The sequence below is a fragment of the Suncus etruscus genome, chromosome 1 (assembly GCF_024139225.1).
Source record: "Suncus etruscus isolate mSunEtr1 chromosome 1, mSunEtr1.pri.cur, whole genome shotgun sequence".
NCBI classification, from domain to species: domain Eukaryota; kingdom Metazoa; phylum Chordata; class Mammalia; order Eulipotyphla; family Soricidae; genus Suncus; species Suncus etruscus.
Window position 1 is genome coordinate 101538685 of NC_064848.1, and position 25634 is coordinate 101564318.

A 25634-nucleotide genomic window follows, 5' to 3' on the forward strand; every position below is an offset into this window, starting at 1 on the left:
CCAGAACCTCATACAAGCAAGGCAAGTGCTCTATCACTGAAGCATAATCTCAACCCTTTAAGGCAGCATAATTTACAGTGAGTATAGTTAGCTTTATTAAGTACCTGAAATCAATAGCATTGAGCCCAAGCAGCATTCCAGCAAGCATATTTGCCTCATCACCTAAAACAATTGCTCCATCTTCATAAAATCTCCTAAAAAATAAAATGAATAAATACTAAGTATTAAAAACCAAGTTACAAGTAGAAAAATCACCAAACTAAATACCAAACTAAAATAGAAAGAATTAAATTTTGTCAAAATAAAAACAGACTTCAATCACTCAAGGACTTTAGAATTTTAGGAAACTAAGCAAAACTAATTCTATAACAAAAATGAAATTAAGTATTTCTCCTTCTCTTAAAAAAAAAAGACTTCTCAGTGTGATTTTCATTAGGCCTAGGCTGCTTAGCATTTTCCCCATATTGAAGCAATGCAATAAATGTAATCTGAAAGGAACATACTTGTGTCATTTTTATGTGCTATGGAGACTATTTTTCAAAACTACGTAGACTAGTGTTTTCTTTTTTATTATTAATTTTAGTGCCTTGATGCTACAATAAAGCAATTTAGTCCTTTTTGTTTGTTTCTTTTATCCTTTGTTTGGGACCACACTTGGAAGTTCTCAGGAGCATTCCTGGCTCTGTATTCAGGGGCACATGCCAGGAGGCTAAGCCAGGGTGGGTTGCATGAAAAGCTTACACCTTAAACACTGTACTTTCTCTTCAATATTAGACTGTTAGAGAAAGAACAGATAGAACACATAAGCTTATTGTAACTTTAAGGGTTATTAATAATTAAGAATATGTTATTATTAGGGTTATTAAGAATTAAGAATGTTATTAAAAATTTCAACTAGCCTTTAATACTGTAATATTAATATGTAGGATGGACTTACAAAGTGATTTCATATGAAAAAGCAGTCATTATCTTTATGACAAAAATTGAATACAAATTTATTTGATTTGAATACAAATTTATTTGATAATGAATACTAATTATCTAAAGCCTGTTTTGGCTAATGCTGGTTTATAAATATTTAAAGTTAAGACATTTAAGTAAAACATGATAAAATTTAATGTGAATCTAAAGTAATTTTTTGTGAAAATAATTAAATTTACTTCTTTATAAGTAATATACTATGTAAAAAATAATTTAGCTCAGTAACCAGTGATCATTAGTTACATCTGTCTATTTATATGTAAATAGTGTATACTACTCTATGTCTCCACTAACAAAAAATAACATGTTTTATTTTAATTTAAATATTTTCTTGTTTATTTTTATTAAAACATTTATTATTTCTTCATAAATTTTTAAATTTTTGGTTAATAATTTGTGTTTTGGATCATATTCTGCAGTGCTCAGGGGTTACTCGTGGCTCTGTACTCAAGAACCACTACTGGTGGAGTGGCTTAGGGGACTGGACAGGATTCCAGGAAATCAAACTCGTATTGGCCATGTCCAAAGGCAAGCTCCCCACTTGCCACACTATTGCTTAGGCCTCAGGGAAACATTTTCATAAATAAAATTTGTCTTGTTCTTTTCAGTTTCCATGAGTTTAGAAAGCATTTAAATATTTAATATTTTCACGAAGTCTCCAAAATTTTCATTTGCTCATGATCTCATCATCAATATTAGTTTGTAGTATCTAAAATACTTTCATAAATATATGATTTATTATTTGCAAAAACACTAAAAGTGAAAAAATTGTCATGTTTCATATGTACTGTCAAGAAAAGTATCAGTTAAACAAAACAATTTCCCTAAGGACGAGCACATATATTGCGCAAGAAGGAAATCCAGTTTTTGTTTATCTCCTAGGGAGAATTTTTCTGGCAACAGCACTGTCGTAGGTCTTGGGTTGGCCAGAGAAGTGACAAAGAGAACAGACTCGGTGGGGTAGGACAGGGTATCACCAAACACCAGAAGAAGCAGCACCTGAAACGCCCCAGCCCCGCACGCCCAAAACGGGGGAGGAACGGGGACCACCCCACGATGGGCGCCCGGTGGGATTCCGTGCCAAGCCCGAACCCCGACACCCTCGTCCTATGAGTCTCACAATGCCGCCACCACCAACTGCACCACATCTTCCCTCCACCCCCGACCCGAGATCAGTGGGGACGATGATGCACAGGAGCGAGAGCCTGGAGGGAGCGAGAAGGGGTAGGGGGGCTGGGCAGCAAGGGGCAGGGTGGGGAAAGGGCAAGTAGAGGCGAAGGAGCTAGCCGAGCTGGGGCAAGAGTCTACAGGGGGCCGGGGATTTTGTCTTTAAATGAAAATTAAAGTTTTTGTCTTTAAACCTCCGCGCCAGAACGTGCTAGGTCCCTGTGCAGAGCCGGCCCGAACCGGACCAAGAAGATGCAGAGGTGGAGAGAGTGCGTGGGGACGGAATCGGACAGCTACGAGGGCGCAGCAACATAGTGGAGGCCAAGGCTGGCACAACCACAGGCGCAGCGCCTGAAGGCCCCTGACCACGCGGACGGAAATCCAGTTTTTTGGAGTATTTTTTGGTTTGGGTTTTGAGTGGTTCTCAGGGTATATTCCTGCCTATGTTCTTGCTCCTGAGTCACTCCTGGTGGGGCTCAGGAGACCATAAAAGATGCCAATGACTGAACACGGGGCAGTCACCTGCAAGGCAAGTGACCCACTAGACTAACATCACTCCAACCCTGTAAACCCAATTATTGTTAGTTGCATTTTTTTAATAAACCACAGTGCTTTTCATATAGCAGGAATTTACAAGAATTTGACATGTATGTCCATTAATAAGAATGTTGAAGGAGAAAAAGAAATACAAGGGAAGTAACAAGTCTTGATCCTGCCTGTAACAGTATGAACAAATCAGGTATAAAGACTAGCTTGGAACGGATAATTTCTGTTTTCTTCAGAAAAATGGGAATTGCTATTAATGATGTATATTTAAAAATAATGTAAACTAACCTTTATTAGTCAAATAAGTGAAAGTGTTTATTTTTACTTGTTTTTGTCTTTTTTGATTATTTTGGGTTTTATATTTTGGATGGATTTGCTCAGGCTTACTCTTGCTCTACACTCAGGAATCACTCCTGGCAGGATTCAGGGGACTATATTTGGGTGTCAAGGATCCAATCTAAGTAGGCTGGCCATTTGCAAGACAAGTGTCCTACCTGCTGTTTCCTTACTCTGGCCCAGAAATTTCTATATGTGTTACACAGAAACAGCAAATATTTAGACAAGTCTATATAACTGAGAATTTGTCCCTTCCTTGGTGGCTAACTAAGCTGGTAACTAAACAAGTGTTTTCTGACTCCTGAAAAAAGTTTGAGTCCAATTATTTTAGACCATCAAATTATATAAGTCAAATGTGAAAAAAAATTCTGACAACTGGAATTTAATTTCTAGAAATTATTCATTATTCTTAGCATTTCCCTGTAGAAGAGATACACTTAAAAAAAAACACCCATTGTCTACCATGTTTAAAAAGGCATCTAAGAATGAGTCAGATTAAAACTATTTTATTTGTTTCCTAATGTTAACATTGTAGGAACTGTTGAAAGTACCAAAATTAACTAGTTTTAGGGGCTGGAGAGATAGCATGGAAGTAGGTGTTTGCCTTGAATGCAGAAGGACAGTGGTTCGAATCCCATCATCCCATATGGACTCCCCCCATCCCCCCCCCTCAGCCTGCCAGGAGTGATTTCTGAGCATAGAGCCAGGAGTTACCCCTGAGTGCTGCTGAGTGTGATCCAAAACCCAAAACCCCCTCAAAAAAAAATTAACTGGTTTTAAAGATACTTTAGAACAGGGGTGGTGAACAAGTTCGACACAAAGAGCCAAAATTTTAAACTGTGAGAGTCAGAGAGCCACAACACGCAGTGACCTGCTAAAACAGACAAACACTCACACAAAAGCATATAATTTTAACAATAATATATTAAAAACATTGCATTTTGCCATTTTGAGTGAGGGTCAAAATCCTGCAGTGATGGTGAGGGTGTGCTGTGTCCTCCACACTAAGAACTAATGGTAAGATGGGACCGAACATGTGACACACGGGTCCCCCGCTCGCTGGCCCATGCAGGTGTTTCTGAGGGATGGGAGCCGGAATGATGCAGCCTGGGGGCTGGACTGCACACTTGGAGATCTCTCCTCAGAGGTCCCTCCTCAGAAGCAGAACAAAATCCAAACTTGGCAAAGAGCCACAGTATACAAAAGAATGAGAAGAGGCAAAGAGCCGCATTCATTTTGGCCGGGAGCCTCATGCGGTTCTAGAGCCACGTGTTCGCCACCCCTGCTTTAGAAGTATGCATTATTAATGTTTTATAATATTTTAATGCAATAGGCAGCTTATTTTTTATTAACTAGCATAATAGCTAAATAGAGTAAGTGATATATTTACTAGTTGTAAAATAAATAATTCCACAATAACTAAAATTTTACCTAAAACATAAATTACATAAACCTGATTTAATGTAATAGTAATCTCTATAGCAGAGAAAATGAGAGGAAAAAATGGAAGAGCAAGGTTAAGTTTACTACTTGACATTTATATTGTGAATTACATTATATGCTAATATCTTCATCATTCAATTAAGAAAGAGTATTATTTCCTCAAAAATATAGTCCTAAATTTAATGTAACATATAAAAATAATCTAATTCAATAGTTAAAAGAATACTACATTGAAGTGATGTGAAAACTACTTATGTGTATTATATAATTACTTTAGGGGCAAAAGTGATAAAGAAAAATTTGTTCTTTATTCCCTTAAATGAACATTCTATGATTTTGACTAAAATCTGATTTTATCAACACTTTCAAATATATCAAAAGATTGTAACCTTCAGCCACATCATTTTATCTCAAAGAAAAACCCTGAGCCTTAATACAGTAAAATTATATAAACAATTCTATGTAAGAAATGAGCCAAGAGTAAAGCCTAAGTTAACTAATATAATCACAGTAAGATATGCACTAAAATATTACATTTCTTTTGAGGAAAATATTTTTGTTCTAATAAAAATATTTTTTGAGAAGGATCTAATCAAACAGTGTAATTGTAGAATTACATATTAATCATAGATTCCTGGGTGGGGCTGGATGATGGTGGATGGACAGGAGGCCGTTCTCTACCAGCCTAGTGCCAGGCACCTGCATTCCCTTCCAGCTAGTGGGTCTCAGGGTTTAGGGTAGCGCTGAGGAAATGATCCACAACAGTCAGAATGCAGGAGACATGAAGCTTTATTATTAATACACCCTAGCCATCTAGGCTAACCTTTTAAGCAGTCTCTCTCCAGCCGCCCTGCATCTCAAATCTCTATCATCTCCCCACCTTGCCTCCTGCCAACGCTTCTTCCTGAATATATCTCTCTCTTCCACCCAAGGCAACCCTTTTGTTCCCTTCCTTAGACCCTTCCCAAAAGTGAGCTGTTCTGCCTCCTCTCTAGGTCATTTTAGCATTTTTGTCCTGGGAGGGGTTATATCACACAGCAAATGGTGCTGGAACAAGCTGATCCTGGACCCTCAATAACTGTAAGTGAAATGCTTTATTGGAAATTTCCTATGGCAACCACTGGATGGTTTATGTGGTTAGTCACGTGGATTATACCGCCTTGTTCTAAACAGATTGGTTCCTCATTAGTCAAGTGAATTGTATCACCTTGTTTTAAACAGATTGGTTGGCGCTATGGAAAATTTTTGCTGTAGGATGGTTGTGGTCTGCATTTCAAATGAAAATTTATAACCACATAACTGCCTCTCCTACACTGTCTCCATCCTTCATAGTATTTGGAATTTTTTTAATATATTTTTTATTTAAGTAACATGATCATATTTGGGTTACAGTCATAACCAGAACACCCCCCTTCACCAGTGCAACATTATCCCCTCCCCCCCTTCTCATCCCCTGCCTGTATTCGAGACAGGCATTCTACTACAGTAATTTGTTTTTAAGTTCAGTAAGTTGTATTTTTTTTCCTTAAAGGATAAGAGTAAAAAAATATAATAAAGGTGTGATAGTGGCAATCGCCAATGTTTGCATAGGTCCAGAAAAATGGAGAAAATGGAAAAAAAAATCCTTGACCTGATTACAAAAAGGCCTCACCCCAGAAGTTTATTGGCATAAGACAGACTCTGGGTTCCAGGCATACCAGTCTATCCAACTCCAGTCATTCTCAAGGTCCCGGTGAAACTTTTTCACACTTTAGCTATTGTTGGTATCAGACTCTTATATTTAAAGACTCTGGATTCTGTGCATTTCTTTTTTTTTTTTTTTCTTTGGTTTTTGGGCCACACCCTGTGAGGCTCAGGGGTTACTCCTGGCTATGCGCTCAGAAGTTGCTCCTGGCTTCTTGGGGGACCATATGGGACGCCGGGGGATCGAACCGCGGTCCGTCCTAGGTTAGCGCAGGCAAGGCAGGCACCTTACCTCCAGCGCCACCGCCCGGCCCCTCTGTGCATTTCTTTCATCGATGTCAGGCTGATGTAGAGCATCCTCTAGTTTCAGCATATCATTAAATGCGGAGCGATCTGCCCTGCAATGCAGACTGTTGCTGAGTCGCCTGAGTGTTGGGAGCTCTCTTTGGAGTAAGTCAATGACAAAGCAGTGGTAGGTCTTCTCTGGTAGAGGCTTGGATCCTGGTAATGTTAAAGACAATTGTGGTTGTTTCCATAGATGGTATCCATTGTTCAGGTGTGTGTGGGCGATGCCCATTCTTCTGAGGCCTGAGCCAAATCATTATTTGGAATTTCTATCTTGGCTAATATAATTATGTTGAGCTTATTGATTGGCTGGTATTTAGGAGATAGAAAGATTAGAAATTGTGAAGCTAAAAACAGTATAGACAATAAGGAAATTTATCCAACAAAGATTTCTGCCAAGGTGCAGGCTGGCAAATCCAACTCCTTCACAAAAAATAAAGACATTTATCCTGCTAAAACTAAGGTTTGAGACAATAATTTAGAAACTAACAACCCCAATCCAACTTATTTTTTTTTTCTGGTTTTTGGGTCACACCCGGCGGTGCTCAGGGGTTACTCCTGGCTATCTGCTCAGAAATAGCTCCTGGCAGGCACAGGGGACCATATGGGACACCGGGATTCAAACCAACCACCTTTGGTCCTCGATCGGCTGTTTGCAAGGCAAACGCTGCTGTGCTATCTCTCCGGGCCCCCAATTCAACTCTTTTTTTTTTTTTTTTTTTTTTGGTTTTTTGGGCCACACCCGGTGACGCTCAGGGGTTACTCCTGGCTATGCGCTCAGAAGTCGCTCCTGGCTTGGGGGACCATATGGGACGCCGGGGGATCGAACCGCGGTCCGTCTCCTAGGCTAGCGCAGGTAAGGCAGGCACCTTACCTCGAGCGCCACCGCCCGGCCCCCCAATTCAACTCTTAACACTAGTGACCAACCTCTGGTGCTAAGTCTACAAGTGAATCCTGATTCTATTGTCATAATTGGCTCACATAATGGTGCTCAATCAGACGATGAAACACCAAATGCAAGTCTCCATGCACCTACCTCACAATCTAGGCCTCAGAGCCCTATTCAGAGTAATTTTGTTAATTCGGCCTCAGCCCCTTTACCTGGAGTAAATGTTTCAAACTATGAACCCCTTGAGATAAAAGACATAGTTTAAAAAGTTTAAAAAGTCATGTAAAGATTACAGTCCAACATCACCAAACTGTGTGGATTTACTAAAATTTTGGTGTCAAAAATCAGCTTGGACTTGTCATGATTTAAAAAAAATTGCTAACATATGCCTGTCAACTAATCAGTAAGTTCAATGGGAAATGTTTTATTCAGAAGATATAAAAGCCAAACTTTATAGCCCAGGTGGAACAAAAAAAGGGTGGCAGGGGTCACTCTCGCATATGAATTATTGATGGCAGAAAATCAATATGCAAATGTTCAATTGCAAGCTGCTTTACCTAAGAAAATCTTAGATATAATTAAGGATATTGCATTTTTCTCATGGGAAAAAACTGATTCTAACAGCACTGGTACAGGATCCTTTTTAAAAATTACCCAAGGGTCCCTTGAACCATATCTAGAGTTTGTGGGTAGGCTTAAAGATGTGCTGAAATTACAAGTCAAAGGTGAGGAGATGAAAAAATTGCTAGAAAAAAGTTTGGCATATCATAATGCAAATTCAGCCTGTAAATCAGTAATTTTACCTTTACTTGACAAGCTGGAACTGTTAGATTTCCTATATGCCTGTCGGAATGTCCATGGGATAACCCAAATCCTACCTTGCCCAAACCTGGTACAAACATTCACAGTTACCAAGGGAATGATGCCTTCTTTCCACTGTGGACAAAATACAAATAAAAAACCTGGCTTTTGCCCCCCATTGTGAAAAAGGTAAGCACTGGGCAAGAGATTGCAAATCTACAAACTGTTGTAATTACAACCTAGGGAGAAGTTTGAATACAAACCCTAGGAGGCAGAGTACCATTGTGGGAAACAGGACAAATCAAAAGAGATTGCTGGCTCCTTTTAAATGCAGTATCTCAGGGCCATGAATATATGATTCAGGAAAATGCCTACAGGGGCCCACCGCAGCCCCCCCCCCAAATGGTCAAAATCCTCAGACCATAATGCTTCCCAGCACAGCCCAAGAAAATTCAACACGATTGGAGAATTGAATCACGTGACTTTGGGGAGTTTTAGGTTGGCCATAATATGCCCAGAGGACATTTCCATTTATCCAGGACAATGCCCTTATATGTTGAGGACAGGCATTATGGGTCCAGCACCCTCAAATACAATGGGTTTAATTCTTGGCAGAAGTTCCATCAACCTAAAGGGTATATCGATAACCAGTGGTGTCATTGATTCAGATTTAATGAGAGAAATAATTGTGATTATTAATGTACCAGTTAATTGAACCTTTAAGAAAGGTGAAGCAATTGCCCAGATCATCATAGTACTTTATGTTAAATGTGGGAACTCAAATAAGAAAAGAATCAGAGGTTTTGGAAGCACAAATCTGGGTGCAGTCCATAACCCACTTGTGGCTATAGTTGCTAAATTAAGAGATGAACACCCAATGATAAAACTTCAATTGGAAGGGCAATTTGAAGGAATGCTGGATTCTGGAGTGCAGGTTACCGTAATTTCTGATAAAGAATAACCAGAACTTGGCCACTCCAGGAAATACCATATTCTCTGGAAGAAATGGGAGGTTCAAGTTCCTGTTTGCTGTGTACAAACACTATGGTGTTTCGTGGCCAAGAAAATCAAAGAGCTATAATTAGACCTCACGTGGGCCCGTTTTCACCATCCATGTGTGACCTACACAAACAGTGGAATGCAGAATTCCATATCTCATTAGCTCCAGAAGCATCTGAACCTTTCTTTGATTGAAAAACTCAACATTTTTCTTAGGGGCCACAGCCATAAAAACTCCAGTATCTATAAAAATAAAATGGAAATCTGATGAACCAATTTGGACAGGTCAGTGGCCCTTTAAAGCTGATAAATTAAAGGTGCTGATAGAATTAGTGGATGAAATCTAAGATTAGGATATACTGAACCTTCTTTTTCTCAATGGAATTCGCCCATATTTAAGTAAAAATAATCTGGAAAATGAAGACTTTTGATGGACCTAGAGCTGTGAATTTATCCATGATACCTATAGGCAAACTGCAGACAGGTTTGCCATCTCCTGCAAATATTTCAAAGGACTAGCCATTAATAATAATTGATCTAAAAGATTGCTTCTATCATATTCCTATTCACCCAGATGATAGAAAACATTTTGCATTTTCAGTTCCTTCTCTCAATAATACTCATCCTCATCATACTCATTATATATATTTGTGTATATATATATATATATATATATATATATATATATATATATATATATATATATATGAATAATCCTCATCCCTGCAGGCATTTTCAATGGACTATTCTCCCCCAGGGCATGCTAAATTCCCCACAATGTGTCAGTCTTTTGTAGGTAAGATTTTGTGCCCTGTTCCTGAAAAGTTTCCTCAAGCCATGTTCATTAATTATCAGATGATATCTTGCTGAACAATGAGGCAGATTTACAGAATTTATAGTCTTATGTTACTGATTGTTTATAAGCATCATAACTAAAATTAGCTTTAGAAAAAATACAGACCATGCCACCTTATCAATACTTGGGTTTCATTTTAGACCTAACATCAGTACATCTGCTCTTTCCAACCAGCAGAAATCAGCTAGTTCCAAAGTCTGTGGGCAGGGCAATTGACCTCTAAAGAAGGCAAACCCTCAGGGAAGAATGCTGAAGAGATCAAATTTTCAAGCCATAGGAAAGCAAAAAAGGCCCAAGATGTCTGCTGGGCTCCTGCCACCCAGCAGAAATCAGCTAGTTCCAAACTGTGGGCAGGGCAACTCCCTAAAAGGGAATTCTTTTTGTTTTTTTGGGCCACATCCATTTGAAGCTCTGGGGTTACTCATGGTTATGTGCTCAGAAATCACCCCTGGCTTGGGTGATTGGACGCTGGGGGATTGAATCACAGTCCATCCTAGGCTAGCGCTTGCAAGGCAGATGCCTTACCTCTAGTGCCACCTCTCCGGCCCCTAAAAGGGATTTTTTGAAGAATACATATGGAAACTGCTACTAGTAACTAATACATTTGAAAAATTTTGCTTTTGATGGCAAACAAATTTTAAAAACTACACGTTTATGTGGATTTTCCTTTAGAAGACCTTAATTTAGCAGAATTCACTCCTGAGAATAAAAACAAGATTGAGAAATACAACTTATCATCAGTTTCAAACCATTATGGTAAAGTTCACTATGGACACTGTACATCATATTGTAAAATTGTTGCAAGACAACACTGGATCAATTTTGATGACAAGAAGTTCATAAAAGTCCCTAATATGTCAGTGAAATCCACAGCAGCAAAATCCTGTTTTATACTTCTCAAAGATCTACAATGAATGCCAGACAATCATTTCACTTCCTTTTCAGTTGCAATTAATGCTCTATTGTTCTTTTCACAGGTATGATCACTGAAAAGAATTAAAATCGATGGATTCCCATCTCAGTTGCTTTTATGGTGAATTTATGTCTTATTTTTATTATTGCTCTAGGTCACATTTACTCATGAAATTTTACAATTTAATTCTTGTTACTCAAGGTTCACCTGAAAGAAAAATTTCTCATCATATTTAATGTTGTTCTATAACGATTTATTTAGGTTATTCATTTAACAACTTTCACTCTTTTATTTTAACATCAATGCTTTATTTTCCTCAATTTAGCTTTCAAGATGGAAGTGAATACATAATTTTGGCAAGATACTTTTTTTTTTTTTTTTTTTTTGGTTTTTGGGCCACACCCGTTTGATGCTCAGGGGTTACTCCTGGCTATGTGCTCAGAAATCGCCCCTGGCTTGGGGGGACCATATGGGACGCCGGGGGATCGAACCGAGGTCCTTCCTTGGCTAGCGCTTGCAAGGCAGACACCTTACCTCCAGCGCCACCTACCCGGCCCGGCAAGATACTTTTAGAAGGACTCCCTTCACAGTGCTCCTCATCTGTGATTGATTAATATAGAGTTACTGTTCAATACTTACAGTAGTGTTTTCCATGTTTGTTCTGGGCATGAAATTCTCTTTCAGATCAGCTCTAATCTGCTTTTGGAAAAAATATTTTGTGAATTTGAAGTTGTTCTTCTAACCAGTCTGCTGACTATTATATCTTGAAGCACTTTTTGTCAATTCAGCTGAATTTTTCTTTTGGATCCATTCCATCAGTCTTTTGGTTAATTTTTTTTTATAAGTATGAGAGAGTGTGGTGGCCATGATTTTTGTGAATTCTGTATTTGTCTGTCTTTTACGTGTCTGTCCTTTTTGTATATTTTGTGTATACCGTATTTTCCAGCATATAAGACGACTTTTGAAATGAAAAAAGTCAACCGAAAATTGGGGGTTGTCTTACGCGAGTATATCCTGAAAAATGTTTCAATATGCCGCTAAATGAAAATCATCTGGATATTGCCACTGAACAAATTTTCCAACTCGATCCTGCACCAATCACTTACAAGGCTGCTTGGACCGCCTCTCTAACTCAACCAATCCATATTAGGGACTTTTATGAACTTCTTGTCATCAAAATTGATCCAGTGTTGTCTTGCAACAATTTTACAATATGATGTACTCAACCAATTACAAATGCAAATTATACAATGTTCTGTACCTGAATCTACACTGTAAAAAGCCTGCTCAGATTGGCCAGAGTCAGAGAGGAAGTCTATGACAGTATAAACTTTGAATCTTTGCTTGCTGTGATTGGCTCACTGTGGTACATACAGTTGTAGCACAGGAATGTTCTGTTTTATACAGTGAATATAGGCCTAAACCTATGTTTTGGGGGTCATTTTATATGCCCAGTCATCTTATACGCTGGAAAATACAGTAGTTCTTTTTTCTTAATTTTTTCTTCCCTTATTTATTCTTTCTTCCTTATCCTTCCCTCGACCCCCTAGTTCTTAACATTCATTTTTCAGGAATTCCTTCATCTATGCAAATCATTTCCTTTACCCACAACTACAAGCTTCCTGATTTCGGCCTTAGGAAGAAATACTTGGCTTTTGGAGTTTTTTGTTTTTTTTTTTTTTTTGGTTTTTGGGCCACACCCGTTTGATGCTCAGGGGTTACTCCTGGCTAAGTGCTCAGAAATTGCCCCTGGCTTGGGGGGACCATATGGGACGCAGGGGGATCGAACCGCGGTCCGTTCCTTGGCTAGCACTTACAAGGCAGACACCTTATCTCTAGCGCCACCTTCCCGGCCCCAAGGCTTTTGGAGTTTTGTATCCTGTACGAAGCTGCAATCCACTTTTCCAGACTCCCCAAGGTCTTTGATGGGACTTTTCAGAGATTTGTCACAGATTGACATTGAACTCTGTAGAAAATTCACCTTTTGTATTTTTCTTTTGACTATAATCCTTTGAGTTTATATTTGATACTAGCCTTGCTTTGATTATTATAATTAATGTTCTTCCCCATTTTAATTTTTACTTTTAGGAACTGATGTGTTACTTTAGGGTTTTTACTTCCTTAAAGTTTTTAGTGGGTTGGATGTACTGTTGATAATTTGATAATGATATTTTTGTCTGCTCTCACGGTTTTTGCTTGGGTGCATCATAGAAAAGATATTGTAGGTTCAAAAGGAGGTTCTATTCATTTTGGATGGAACCTCAAGTTATTCATCTACACAGGGATGTTCTTGGCCTTAAACATTTGTTTTAGTTTGTGACTTAAGCTTCCATCAATAAATAATTGACCATATTTTGTATGTTTTTCATGGACTTCTGCATGGACTAAGAACTTGGATTGGTCATCAGTTGCATCAATGCCCCCAAAATGGGCTTCCTGGTCAGCTTGGACATGAATGGAAAATGTGCTTCGTCCCGCCTTTCTAGCATTTCTTCAAAGGATCTCTGTCTCTGGATTACAATTGAGCTTTTCGATTGCCTTGGGAGCTCCCCATTGCCTATGAGATCTTTGATTATTGAATTCTGGATACTCCACTCGATCTTCCAAGGAAGAACTTATTTTGAATTCTTCATCTTGTACGTCGTAAATCTATCATCTCTGGAGCTTATAGATGATTCCTTGACATATGTTTCTGGTTTTGAACACCCTATGTTTAGGTTAAAAGTTTTTCTTTACTTTTTTCCCTGTGATGTGCTTATGCAAATAGCCACCTTTTTCTTTTGGTTTAATTTTTCCTTTTATAATTATAGGGAATGTTACTTAATTTTGTATCTTATTATTGTTGCTTTACTAAAGAAGGTGGGAATTGTTATATATGGAAGCCTTTATAATATTTCTCTATAAAATCCTTACCTCTGCCTTTTGCCTTTGACCTTCCAGGGGGGGCGCTTTGAGAGACTAATAAATAATTTTCGAGTGAGGTGCTCAGGATCTTTTGGGGCAGCTAACTGGAAGGCTTTAAAGTTTTTGGAGCTGCTGGGAGGCTGAAAAAGGATTCTGCATCAGACCTTCTTGCCTTTTTACCCTCATGTCAGTGTGGATTATTTGACACAGATAAATATTACCAAGATCTCTTCCCCTTCCTAGGGGATAGGGCAGGGCTGGCGAACAAGTTCAACACAAAGAGCCAAAATTTTAAGCTGTGAGAGTCAGAGAGTCAGAAAGCCACACCACGCATATAATTTTTTAACAATAAACATATTAAACACATATTGCATTTTGCCATTTTGAGTGAGGGTCAAAATCTTGCAGTGATGGTGAGGGTGTGCTGCGTCCTCCACACTAAGAACTAACGGCAAGATGTGACCCAACATGTGCCACATGGTTCCCACCCCCTTGCTGGCCCATGCAGATGTTTCCGAGGGATGGGAGACAGGATGATGCAGCTTGGGGGCGAGACTGCACGCTCGGAGATCTCTCCTCAGAGGTCCCTCCTCAGAAGCAGCAGAACAAAACCCAAACTTGGCCAAGAGCCACAGTATACAAAAGAATGAGAAGAGGCAAAGAGCCACATTCATTTTGGCCGAGAGCCCGCATGCAGCTCGAGAGCCGCATGTTCGCCACCCCTGGGATAGAGGAATGGGAATCAATTTCTCATTCTGAGAGCTCTTTGAGGATCCATCAATAACCAGTGTAGGAGTAAATCTGACACAGCATGTATCTATCTCTCTTCCTCTGACCTATTTCATTCAGCAAGCTCTTTTTAATGTTTATTTTTCCATCTAAAAAAATTATAAACAAATTTATATCCCAATTTCTTAGTTTATAAAAAAAATTAGTAATTTACCCCTATTATACATTTCTGTGATTTTTTTTTTTTTGTTTTGTGGCCACAGCCAGTAGTGCTCAGGAATTCCTAAATTTACACTCAGAAATCACTCCTGGCAGGGTTTGTTGGACCATATGTGGTGATGGGATTGATCCTGGGTCTGCTGCATGCAAAGCAATAGCTCTACTCACTATATTATTATTTTAGCTCCTTTTTTCTTTTTACTTCCATCTTTTTTTTCTTTTTTCTTTCTTTCTTTGTTTGTTTTGGGCTGTACCTGGTGGTGCTCAGGGTATACTTCTGGCTCTGCACTCTTGATTTATGGCTTGCAGGCTGGGTACCATATAAATGTTGAGTTCAAACCCTAGTCAGCTGTCTGCAAGGCAAATGTCCTATCTGTTGTACTATCACTTCAGCTTTTCCAGATCATTTTTCTATAATTTAGAAAGTAATATTTTATCAACTCATTTTTTCACTTTGATGGCTTATAAATTCATCAAGTTTCATCTGATATTTTAGTATTTAATTTGGTATTTTTAATATCAAAAGAAGAAACATCTGGGGGGACAAACATCTCTTGTAACATAACTTTTGCCATTATAATATGAACATATAAGGTACAATTACAAAGTAACAAATATAAAGTTAATTGAATCTCTATATTTTTCTATTAATTACTTTAAATCTATACCAGAATTTTTTTTTTTTTTTTTGGTTTTTGGGCCACACCCGGCATTGCTCAGGGTCACTCCTGGCTGTCTGCTCAGAAATAACTCCTGGCAGGCACGGGGGACCATGTGGGACACCGGGATTCGAACCAACCATCTTTGGTCCTGGATTGGCTGCTTGCAAGGCAAACGCCGCTGTGCTATCTCTTCGGGCCCTATACCAGAATTTTACATCTTATTTCAAATATCACATTTTCAAATGTAACGTATTTTTTTAAATGTAATATTTGAAATACACTTACTATCTTAACTTTTCAAAATATTTTTCTGTTAGGAGGAAGGGAGAAATTAACTCTGGGAGAATTAACGGTTTCTACCATCCTTCTCTTTGTCTAAGTCTTCCCAATAAATTATCAAAACAATTCCCACTTCTTTTTAGCTGGAACTCTATTATGATTTGGTCAACTTTCTATTCAAATTACTTCCCAATAACACCCCAATCACTGAACCATGACATCTTTCAGGGATTTTTTTTTTTTATCAACTGCTCACCAAGACATCCTTTACTTTAACAAAAAGGTCACATTAATTTCTCTAAACCTTTGGAGTCATCAATATATACTCTAATAAGATTTAATGTATTTCTGTTTTCCACACCTCCAGCCAATCTCATCTTGAATTTTGACTGATTAGTACTTTCAAGCTTGCCTGTCTTAGTTCATGTAGCTCCTCCTTCTGTTTTGGGGTAAACACTTGTATTACCATGTTCAAGGACGTCATTACTCCTTATCTGTGAAGTGTAGAACAAGAAGAAATCACTTGATTCAGTTACTCTCAAGATTCCTAAAGGATTAGAGATCATTTCTCATTGTTCTACAAGCACTTATGTCAGGGAGCATCCAGACAAAAGGTAAAGTATAACTATTCTTTCCAACAGTTTCCTTGTATTTTATAAACCTCATTTTCCAAATGTCTAGAGATTTGCAATCCAATTTACTTATAATTTAAGTTTCTTTGATTTGATTTCAGGAAAAAAGTATAGTTTTTTGAAAAGAATTGTCACTTTCTAATGCTTTGATAAATAACCTATAAGATTAGAATTCTAAATTCTGAAATAACTCCCTCATTCCTTGGAAACTAAAAGATCACCATATCCATATTTAAATATACACACATTATACATTTTTTTGTGTAACATAGAAGTTAAATTTCTGTTTGTATATTACATATTTATATTGTTACAAAAATATTTTTATTCTATGGACTTTTCTTAAAGAACTGAATAATCTTTCTTTTAAATACAAAAGAATGTTTAACATCTAAGAACAAAATTAAAATATTTCCCTTTAAACATTTAAATTATTCCTTCAAAAAGAAATCTATTCAAAAATTATTTCTCTCAATCATCTAAACTAAAAATAAGATCAATAACATAGAAATATTATTATTGGGGCCGGGCGGTGGCGCTAAAGGTAAGGTGCCTGCCTTGCCTGCGCTAGCCTCGGACGGACCACGGTTCGATCCCCCGGCGTCCCATATGGTCCCCCAAGCCAGGAGCGACTTCTGAGCGCATAGCCAGGAGTAACCCCTGAGCGTCACCGGGTGTGGCCCAAAAACCAAAAAAAAAAAAGAAATATTATTATTATGCTTTTGTTTCTATAAAGAATATACTCAAAATTAGAATGCGATATTGAGATTGCACAGAAGATTATTATTTAAACTGGTTTTGGTTTCACTTCAGGGGATTTAATGTTTCATCTATGAGAGTCTAAGGTTTTTTTCAAACTCTTAGTAATCTTAGTGTTTAGTTTATACTAGTGCTTATAATCAAACTTATTTGCTACTGATGATAAAAAGCAAATGTTTCATTTAGTAAAGTTCATTTCAATGTTTAGAATTTATCAACATCTCATCATTATCTTTAGAAATAGCCTGAGTATTATAATGCTGTTAACATGTTTAAAAAAAAAACAAATCAGATTTACTTTATGCAAGTACTTCTTTTAGTTAAAAGTATTTCTAACATGGGGCCGGGTAGGTGGCGCTGGAGGTAAGGTGTCTGCCTTGCAAGCGCTAGCCAAGGAAGGACCGCGGTTCGATCCCCCGGTGTCCCATATGGTCCCCCCAAGCCAGGGGCGATTTCTGAGCACATAGCCAGGAGTAACCCCTGAGCGTCAAACGGGTGTGGCCCAAAAACCAAAAAAAAAAAAAAAAGTATTTCTAACTTGTCTGAATCTGTAACCATGAACATTTTTATTTGTATCTATAATTATTTTCTATTTTATTGCCTGAAGACAAAGATATACCTAATAGAAAGACTTACATAAGCTAAAACAAATTCCACAAAAAATGCTCAAATTTTCTAAAAATCTAAGATATCAAAAACTGCCTCAGGACTTCGATATTATCAGATACGATTTATTTATATCTCTGCCAAATTTTCTGTATAAAAATTGTTTTGAATGGGGCTGGAGAGATAGCATAGAGGTAGGGCATTTGCCTCACATGCAGAAGGACGGTGGTTCAAATCCCAGCATTCCATATGGTCCTCTGAGCCTGCCCTGGGCGACTTTCGAGCACAGAGCCAGGAGTAACCCCTGAGCACTGCCAGGTGTGACCCAAAAAACAAAACAAAACAAAAAATCTGTTTTGTAGTCTTTACATTTATTTTCTTTATAAATGTAATCATTAAGGTAGAAAATAAGCATGGTCCTTTAGAAACACAGAAGGCAATAAAATTCAATAGGTATTTTTTGTGAAAAAACGTTCTATAATTTGTGCTCAATTTGATAGCTATTAACTACACAGAGATATTTAAAATAAGAGGTAGTACAGCAAGTGAAGAACTAAATTATTTTAATACTGGTTTTAATTTATGAAGTGGTATATGAATATTTCTAGGTCATTATACTCAACAATACATATCTAAGATATTATAATTGGTAATTTCACATAAAATGTTTTTGAAACAAAAATTAGTTTAATAAGTGCTATAAAATAAATTAACAGACTAGAGTTAATAAGACTTTTGTTTTTGTTTTTGTTTTTTTGGGGCCACACCCGTTTGATGCTCAGAGGTTACTCCTGGCTTACTCCTGGCTAAGCGCTCAGAAAATGCCCCTGGTCTGGGGGGACCATATGGGATGCCGGGGGATCGAACCGCGGTCCTTCCTTGGCTTGCACTTGCAAGGCAGACACCTTACCTCTAGCGCCACCTCGCCGGCCTCAAGACTCTTAATAAGAACTTTTTTCTATTATTGTTTTTTTTTATTATCAATAAAGCCCTTTTAGCACAGGACATAATGTGTCAGCTCTTGTCTATATGATCTAGAAAAACATTAGTACTACCCTAAAATGACAATGAAGGTATTCGTAATTATATAAATAAATTAAGGAAGTGAATTCACTTATAAAATTAAAAGTAAAAAGAATAACTCATTGTGGGGTTAAAAGAAATAGAATGCTATTTGAATTTCATAGCAATTTTTTCAAATTGGCCAAAGAATGTCTGAGAAGTAAATAAAGCTTTCATTGTTAAAAGATCAGAAAGGACTCAGAAGAGATATAGGTATAACATGAAGCATGAAATGATAAGTCAAGGTAAAACTATGTGTAGTTGCCAAATTATATTTTCCTGAGAAGACAGTGGATTTATATGAGCAGTATAAAAAAGGAAGGAAAAAAAGTAGTTGATGACTTTAGAAATAAAATGTCTTTTTTTCTATTTTTATTCTAAGTCTTTAGATGACTTTCAAATATAGACTTAAAATAAAGGTCTTTTAAACCTGGTTGTTTTGAAGTCTCTCAGAGCTGTAGAGATGTATTCAGATAAATGCTTTTCCATGAGCGCTACTCTGATCCAGGCTCTGCCCTAAAAGAAAAAACATAAACAAATATTTAAGTTAGAGTTAAAATTATTTCCCCAGAAAAGTTAAAACAAATTTCCCCAATGAATCTTAAAATTTTGAGCATTTTAATATAAAAGAATAACTCACTCAAAATATATTTTATCTAAGATCTTTAAAAATAGAAAAATAAATATTATATACTATATATTTATTATATACAATATATATTTTAAAAAATATTTGTACAGAATGAATCATATAAGATGTATTTTTACATGTCCCAAATCAAGATGCTAATTAAAATTTATTTTCTTATGAAACAGGATAAAAGTAAGGTGCACCCTTCTTAACAAAAGTAATCACTATCAGGTCAGGGAAAAAGCTCAAAGGACTGGAACATAGGTATCGCATGCACAAGTGCTTGAGTTCATTTCCCAGAAGGAACTCATACCCCCAAGCAGTTCAATATATACTCCAAATACTGCTAGTAGCACAGAGACTGATTCCATGCTGCTTCTTGAATACTACTCGGAGAGCAACCTCCACAAAAAATATAATCATATGGGCGGAGAAATAGTACAAAGGCTCCTATCTCTTGTCTTGTACACAATCAACAGGATTCAACCTCTAGAATCATATATGGTCCTCTGAACCCTGCCAGGAGCGATCCCTGAGCAAAAAGCCACAAGTAAGTGCTAAGTACTGCTGGGTATGGCCCCAAAATATTTTGCTCTGAAACTGATAGATATAGACTCTAGAAGGACTCCTCATTTTTTGCTTGTTCGATTTTTGCCCCATTTTATTTTTTTTATTATTATTTTTGTTTTCTCTTTCCTGCAAACAGAACCACACAACTTGAACCAACTTGTTCCGTCTCACAAATGGAGGGGGGAAATAATGGAGGTTACCAAGATCAAATAGTCATATGAACATTAAGTAGAAATAAAAAAAAAAAGGTTCAAATTTAAGCACCAAATCCAAAGCCAATGACAACATAATAGATACCCAATTCACAACATACTAGACACAGAGAGGACCACCTATACTAGCAGCCTGGGGGTTAAAAGAGGGAGATATGGGATGCATGCTGGGAACAGGGGTAGAGGGAGGACAATATTAGTGGTGGGAAGGCCCCTGATTCACTATCACTGTGAAAGATTTGTAATCCACTTTGATTAAAAAAGAAAAAGTAATTTTTTTTTTTTTTTGGTTTTTGGTTTTTGGATTACACCCGACAGTGTTCGGGGGTTACACCTGGCTCTACGCTCAGAAATTGCTCCTGGCAGGCTCAGGGGACCATATGGGGATGCTGGGATTTGGACCACCATCCTTCTGCGTTTAAGGCAAATGCCTTACCGCTGTACTATCTCTCCGGCCCCAAAAAAGTAAATTTAAAGTATGGAGAAAGTAAAAAGCATTATTTAGAAATGTTTACAACTCTATTTCATTCACTAAAGTGATAGGAAAGATTTTTTTAAAAAGTAGTCAATCTAAGGCAGTAGTCAGTCAATCAGGACAGAAGCAGCATTATTATTGAGAAATAATGAAATGAAGTGGCTGTATTCAACATGCCAGTCAACTTCCCTACTAATGATCCAATTCTCCCTTTAATCTTGCGCAGGGCTTGAGCTATTGTTCCTGAAGAGGAAGTACTGACAACAGAAAAGGAAGAGACAAGATGTTGTCCAGTAATTTCATGATTCTCTTGATGTGTCTAAAAAAATCCAGGTGCTGGCTTGAATCAAATGCTACAATGTCACCAAGGCAGAAACAGAGAAAACTGCACTCCAAAGAAAGTGACACACAGGAAGTTGCTATTTCAAGATAAAATACGTGGGGTGGGGCAAAGGGATAGTGCAGTGGGTAGATGCTTGCTTGAATGCTGTTGACCTGGGTTGGATCCCTGATATCATGTATGGTTCTCTGAGAACCCCCAGGAGTGATGCTTGAGAAAAGAGCCAAGAATAAGCAATAAGCAATGATGGTTGTGCCCAACAAAACCAAATAAGTGTGGGGAAGAGATATGTTTCCTGGTTTAGGAATTTCTTTCTCCCCCCACCCCAGCCACACCTGGTGACGCTTAGGGGTTACTCCTGGCTATGAGCTCAGAAATCACTTCTGGCTTTGGGGACCATATGGGATGCCAGGGGATCTAATCCTGGTCCCTCCTAGGCTAGCAAGCGAAAGGCAGACAGATGCCTTAGGGCTTGAGCCACCTCTCTGGCCTGGTTTTTGAATTTCCTGGTTTGGGAATTTCTTTTTTGTTTTTTTTGGGCCACACCCGGTGGCTCTCTGGGGTTACTCCTGGCTATCTGCTCAGAAATAGCTCCTGGCAGGCACAGGGACCATATGGGACGCTGGGATTCCAACAAACCACCTTAGGTCCTGGGTCAGCTGCTTGCAAAGCAAACACTGCTGTACTATCTCTCCAGCCCCTGGTTTTGAAATTTCAATAAACAAAAAACTAGGCTGTACTTATCTATTCTGTCTTTCTATATTATGGAATTCTGTTATATTGTAATAATAAATTGTGCTAATTTTTAAAGTTTTATTTCTTTCAAAAATAACTTTAGAATAGAAGATAAACAGAATTATAAAGGTGGTTGAGATTATTAAATAGGAAATAGCAAACTAAATTTAAATTTAAAATATTAGGATTTCTCAATTAAATAACTGAACTCATGAAGGTTTTTGTGTGTGTGTGTGTGTGCGTGTTTTAATAAATAGTTCTTGGGCCAGAGCAGTGGCGCTAAAGATAAGGCATCTGCCTTGCAAGCACTAGCCTAGGAGAGACCTTGGTTTGATCCCCCAGCGTCCCATATGGTCCCCCAAGCCAGGAGCAATTTCTGAGCACTTAGCCAGGAGTAACCCCTAAGTGTCAAACGGGTGTGGCCCCCCCCAAAAAAATAGTTCTTAAGAAAGTTATTAACAGCCAGAGAGATAGGACAATGAGTAAGACTTCTGCCTTGCATGCCGTGGAACTGGATATCCTTTTTTTTTTTTTTTGGTTTTTGGGTCACACCCAGCAATGCTCAGGGGTTATTCCTGGCTCTACGCTCAGAAATCACCCCTGGCAGGCTCGGGGGACCATATGGGATGCTGGGATTTGAACCAGCGACCTTCCGCATGTAAGGCAAACGCCTTACCGCTGTGCTATCTCTCTGGCCCCAGAACTGGATATCCTTGACAAACCAGATGGTTCCCTGAACCTGACAGGATCGATCCTGAGTATAGATCTAGTAAGCCTAAGGCACATCCAAGTATGTATAAACCCCATTTTTTTAAAAAAATTATTAATATGTGCTTGACTCTGTTTTAAGAGACATATACTAAATACTTAATCCTCCCAAGAATTATGCAAGTTAGGCTATAAATTATTTCTCCTTAACATATAACAAAACAAAAAATAGACACAATTAGAAGGCAGAAAACTCATCACACCAACTGACTAATTCTGATAGACTTTACTTTCCCTCAAGTTTCAGGGTTGTAGTAAAATCACTTAATAGAGGAACAAAACAAAGTGGACAAAAATATTTGCATTATATACAGAAAAAAACCTTTCATTCATAAAAGTCCAAAGACTTCATGTAAATCCACAAGAAATACAATCAAATTTTAAATCAGTCCTGCATGGTAAAGATTTTTAATCATAATTAGATTTCTTATGCTAGATATCAGAATGTTATTTTTCTTTTTGAGTTAGTTTTATTTATTTATTTTTGGTTTTTAGGCCACACCCGGTGATGCTCAAGGATTATGCCTGGCTATGTGCTCAGAAACTGCTCCTGGCTTAAAGGACCATATGAAACACTGGGGAATTGAACCGAAGTCTGTCCTTGGACAGCCGCATGCAAGGCAAACACCTTACCACTTGTGCCACTGCTCCGGCCCCTTTTTGAGTTAGTTTTTAATTGATATATTTCAAGAAATTTATCAGTTTCATCTAACATTTTAAGGGGTGCCAAGTTACTATTAATAATCTCGGAATTTTTCATACTTATAAGCCCGATTGGGTTTCCTTTTCCTTTCTTTTTGACACTTGTCGTTCTTAACCTTTTAAAAAATTCTTAGAAATTCTAAGTTATCAATTGCATTAATTGTATTATAAATACATATTTTTGTTTCAAAAGTGTTATTTTAATGTACAATTGCTTCAGTTTACCTGAATGTTATTTCTTAATTTTTTTGTACTTTGTTTTTTATAACTTCTGAAGACAAAAGCTTTCTAGCTCTTATTTATCTACTTAGTTATTTTAATACACAAAAAGTTAAGCCTATCTATTTTCCTCTAAGCCCTTTATATGTGTATTTTATCACTACCTGCCAAATATTTTTTTTTATTTCTTCTTTCACCATGAAGGCCGGAGAGATAGCACAGCGGTGTTTGCCTCACAAGCAGCCGATCCAGGACCTAAGGTGGTTGGTTGGAATCCTGGCATCCCATATGGTCCCCCATACATGCCAGGAGCTATTTCTGAGCAGATAGCCAGGAGTAACCCCTGAGCACCACTGGGTATGGCTCAAAAACCAAAAAAAAAAAAAAAAAAAAGTATGTCATGATTAATCTTTCTATAGCAGGTAATGTTGAATACATTTTGGGGCCGGTGAGGTGACGCTAGAGGTAAGGTGTCTTCCTTGCAAGCGCTAGCCAAGGAAGGACCACGGTTAGATCCCCCCGGTGTCCCATATGGTCCCCCCAGGCCAGGGGAGATTTATGAGCGCTTAGCCAGGAGTAACCCCTGAGCATCAAACGGTGTGCTCCCCCCCCAAAAAAATAAACAACCAGAAAAGCTCATGAAATGAATCATCTGTTTTTTCAAAGTTAGCTCTGGAGTGTGTAGTAAGCATGAATTTCTATATTGATTTTCGTTATATGCTATATATTGATATACCTATATCAATTTTAATATATAAACTTTAACATGAAAACTTCATTTCTCTTCACTTCAGTGTATTTACTTATTTAAAAATCCATCCTCGGGGCCTGAGAGACAGCACAGAGATAAGGCATTTGCCTTGCATGCAGAAAGACAGTGGTTCGAATCCCGGCATCCCATCTGGTCCCCCAAGCCTGCCAGGATCAATTTCTGAGCATAGAGCCAGGAGTAACCCTGAGGTCTGCTGGGTGTGACCCAAAAAACAAACAAAAAAAATCCATTCTCTTAATCTCCTATAGCAATATTTCAAGCCTCATTTTTAATAGTTTTAGCAATTTTATCTTGTTTCTTTTAATGATACATACAGTGAATTTTGACTGAACCTTAAATAATGTGTGGAAATTTATTGCAGTTCTAATATAATTTGTGGCAGCTCTAATGTAAATTTTCTCTAGAAAAGAATTATTTTTCTTCAGTTGGAAGACAGTGTACACAACTCATGTATAACTTCCAAATGCTGTGGTTGGCCCTCATTTAAATTTTGCTTTCTCACCAGGTGCAGCCTTTCTAGAATTTCAAATAAATACTTCCACTATTTATAGCACCCCCTCCAAATTCATTCACTTTGATCTATATTACCAGGGCAAAACTAAAATCTTTAGTCAATTTTTGAGGTCTCCCAATGGGTACTTTTGGCATGGTTTATGAGACTATTGCTCTGCAATTCAGATGCTTCAAATAACTCATAGAAAAGCTGTCTGGATACCTTCAGGCATGTTTGTCTGCAATTCTCTCCAGTTAAGTCCTGGTTTGCCTGGAAATTCCAAACTCCAACTTGTATATCTCACACAGTGAAAGGAAAGGAATCACCCGAGCACATTCTGCTTGGCTTCGAAGTAGAGTTGAACAGATTACTTAGTCTAACAGCTAAGATGAATTTGTTGCTTACCTCCAGTGCTATTCCTCTCTCCAGGATTGTGGTCACTAAAGTTCTCATACTTTGCCATTTATCATATGCCTTAAATTTGTGCTTTATCCAACTTTTATAGTTGTTCTTGGCAGCAGACTTCCTCCATTACAATCCATTCAGTTATCATTGGAATCAGAAACTGATTTCTTACTGTCTATTTTTTATAGACTCATTTTTCTTCTTTTTTATGGGGGGAAGATACACCTAGCAATGCTCAAGGGCTACTCTTAGCTCTGCACTCAAGGATATTCTTTCTCTCTCTCACTCTCTCTCTTTCTTTCTGTTTTTAGAAGTATTACAGGATTACTCCTGGCTCTGCACTGAAGGACCACTTTTGGGGGTACTAGGGACTATATGGGGTACCAGGAGCAAATTTGGGTCAGCTGCTTACAGGCAAGCACCACTCAACTATTCCTCCAGTTTCCAGAGATGACTTTCTGTTTAAAAATGCTCATTCTAGTCTAAAAATCCTAAGTAAAT

General features: G+C 37.8%; 1 protein-coding gene across 2 annotated transcripts in view; it reads right to left on the minus strand.

Annotated features, from left to right (window-relative positions):
* The window catches only part of RUNDC3B (RUN domain containing 3B), a 152652-nt gene that overhangs the window by 53221 nt on the left and 73797 nt on the right, over positions 1-25634 (minus strand). For both annotated transcript variants that reach the window (XM_049769034.1, XM_049769028.1), the window contains exons 4-5: positions 19242-19327; positions 105-194 (exon numbers count right to left, since the gene is read on the minus strand). In XM_049769034.1, coding sequence (XP_049624991.1) covers positions 105-194; positions 19242-19327 — 176 coding nt within the window. The remainder of the gene's footprint in view (positions 1-104; positions 195-19241; positions 19328-25634) is intronic.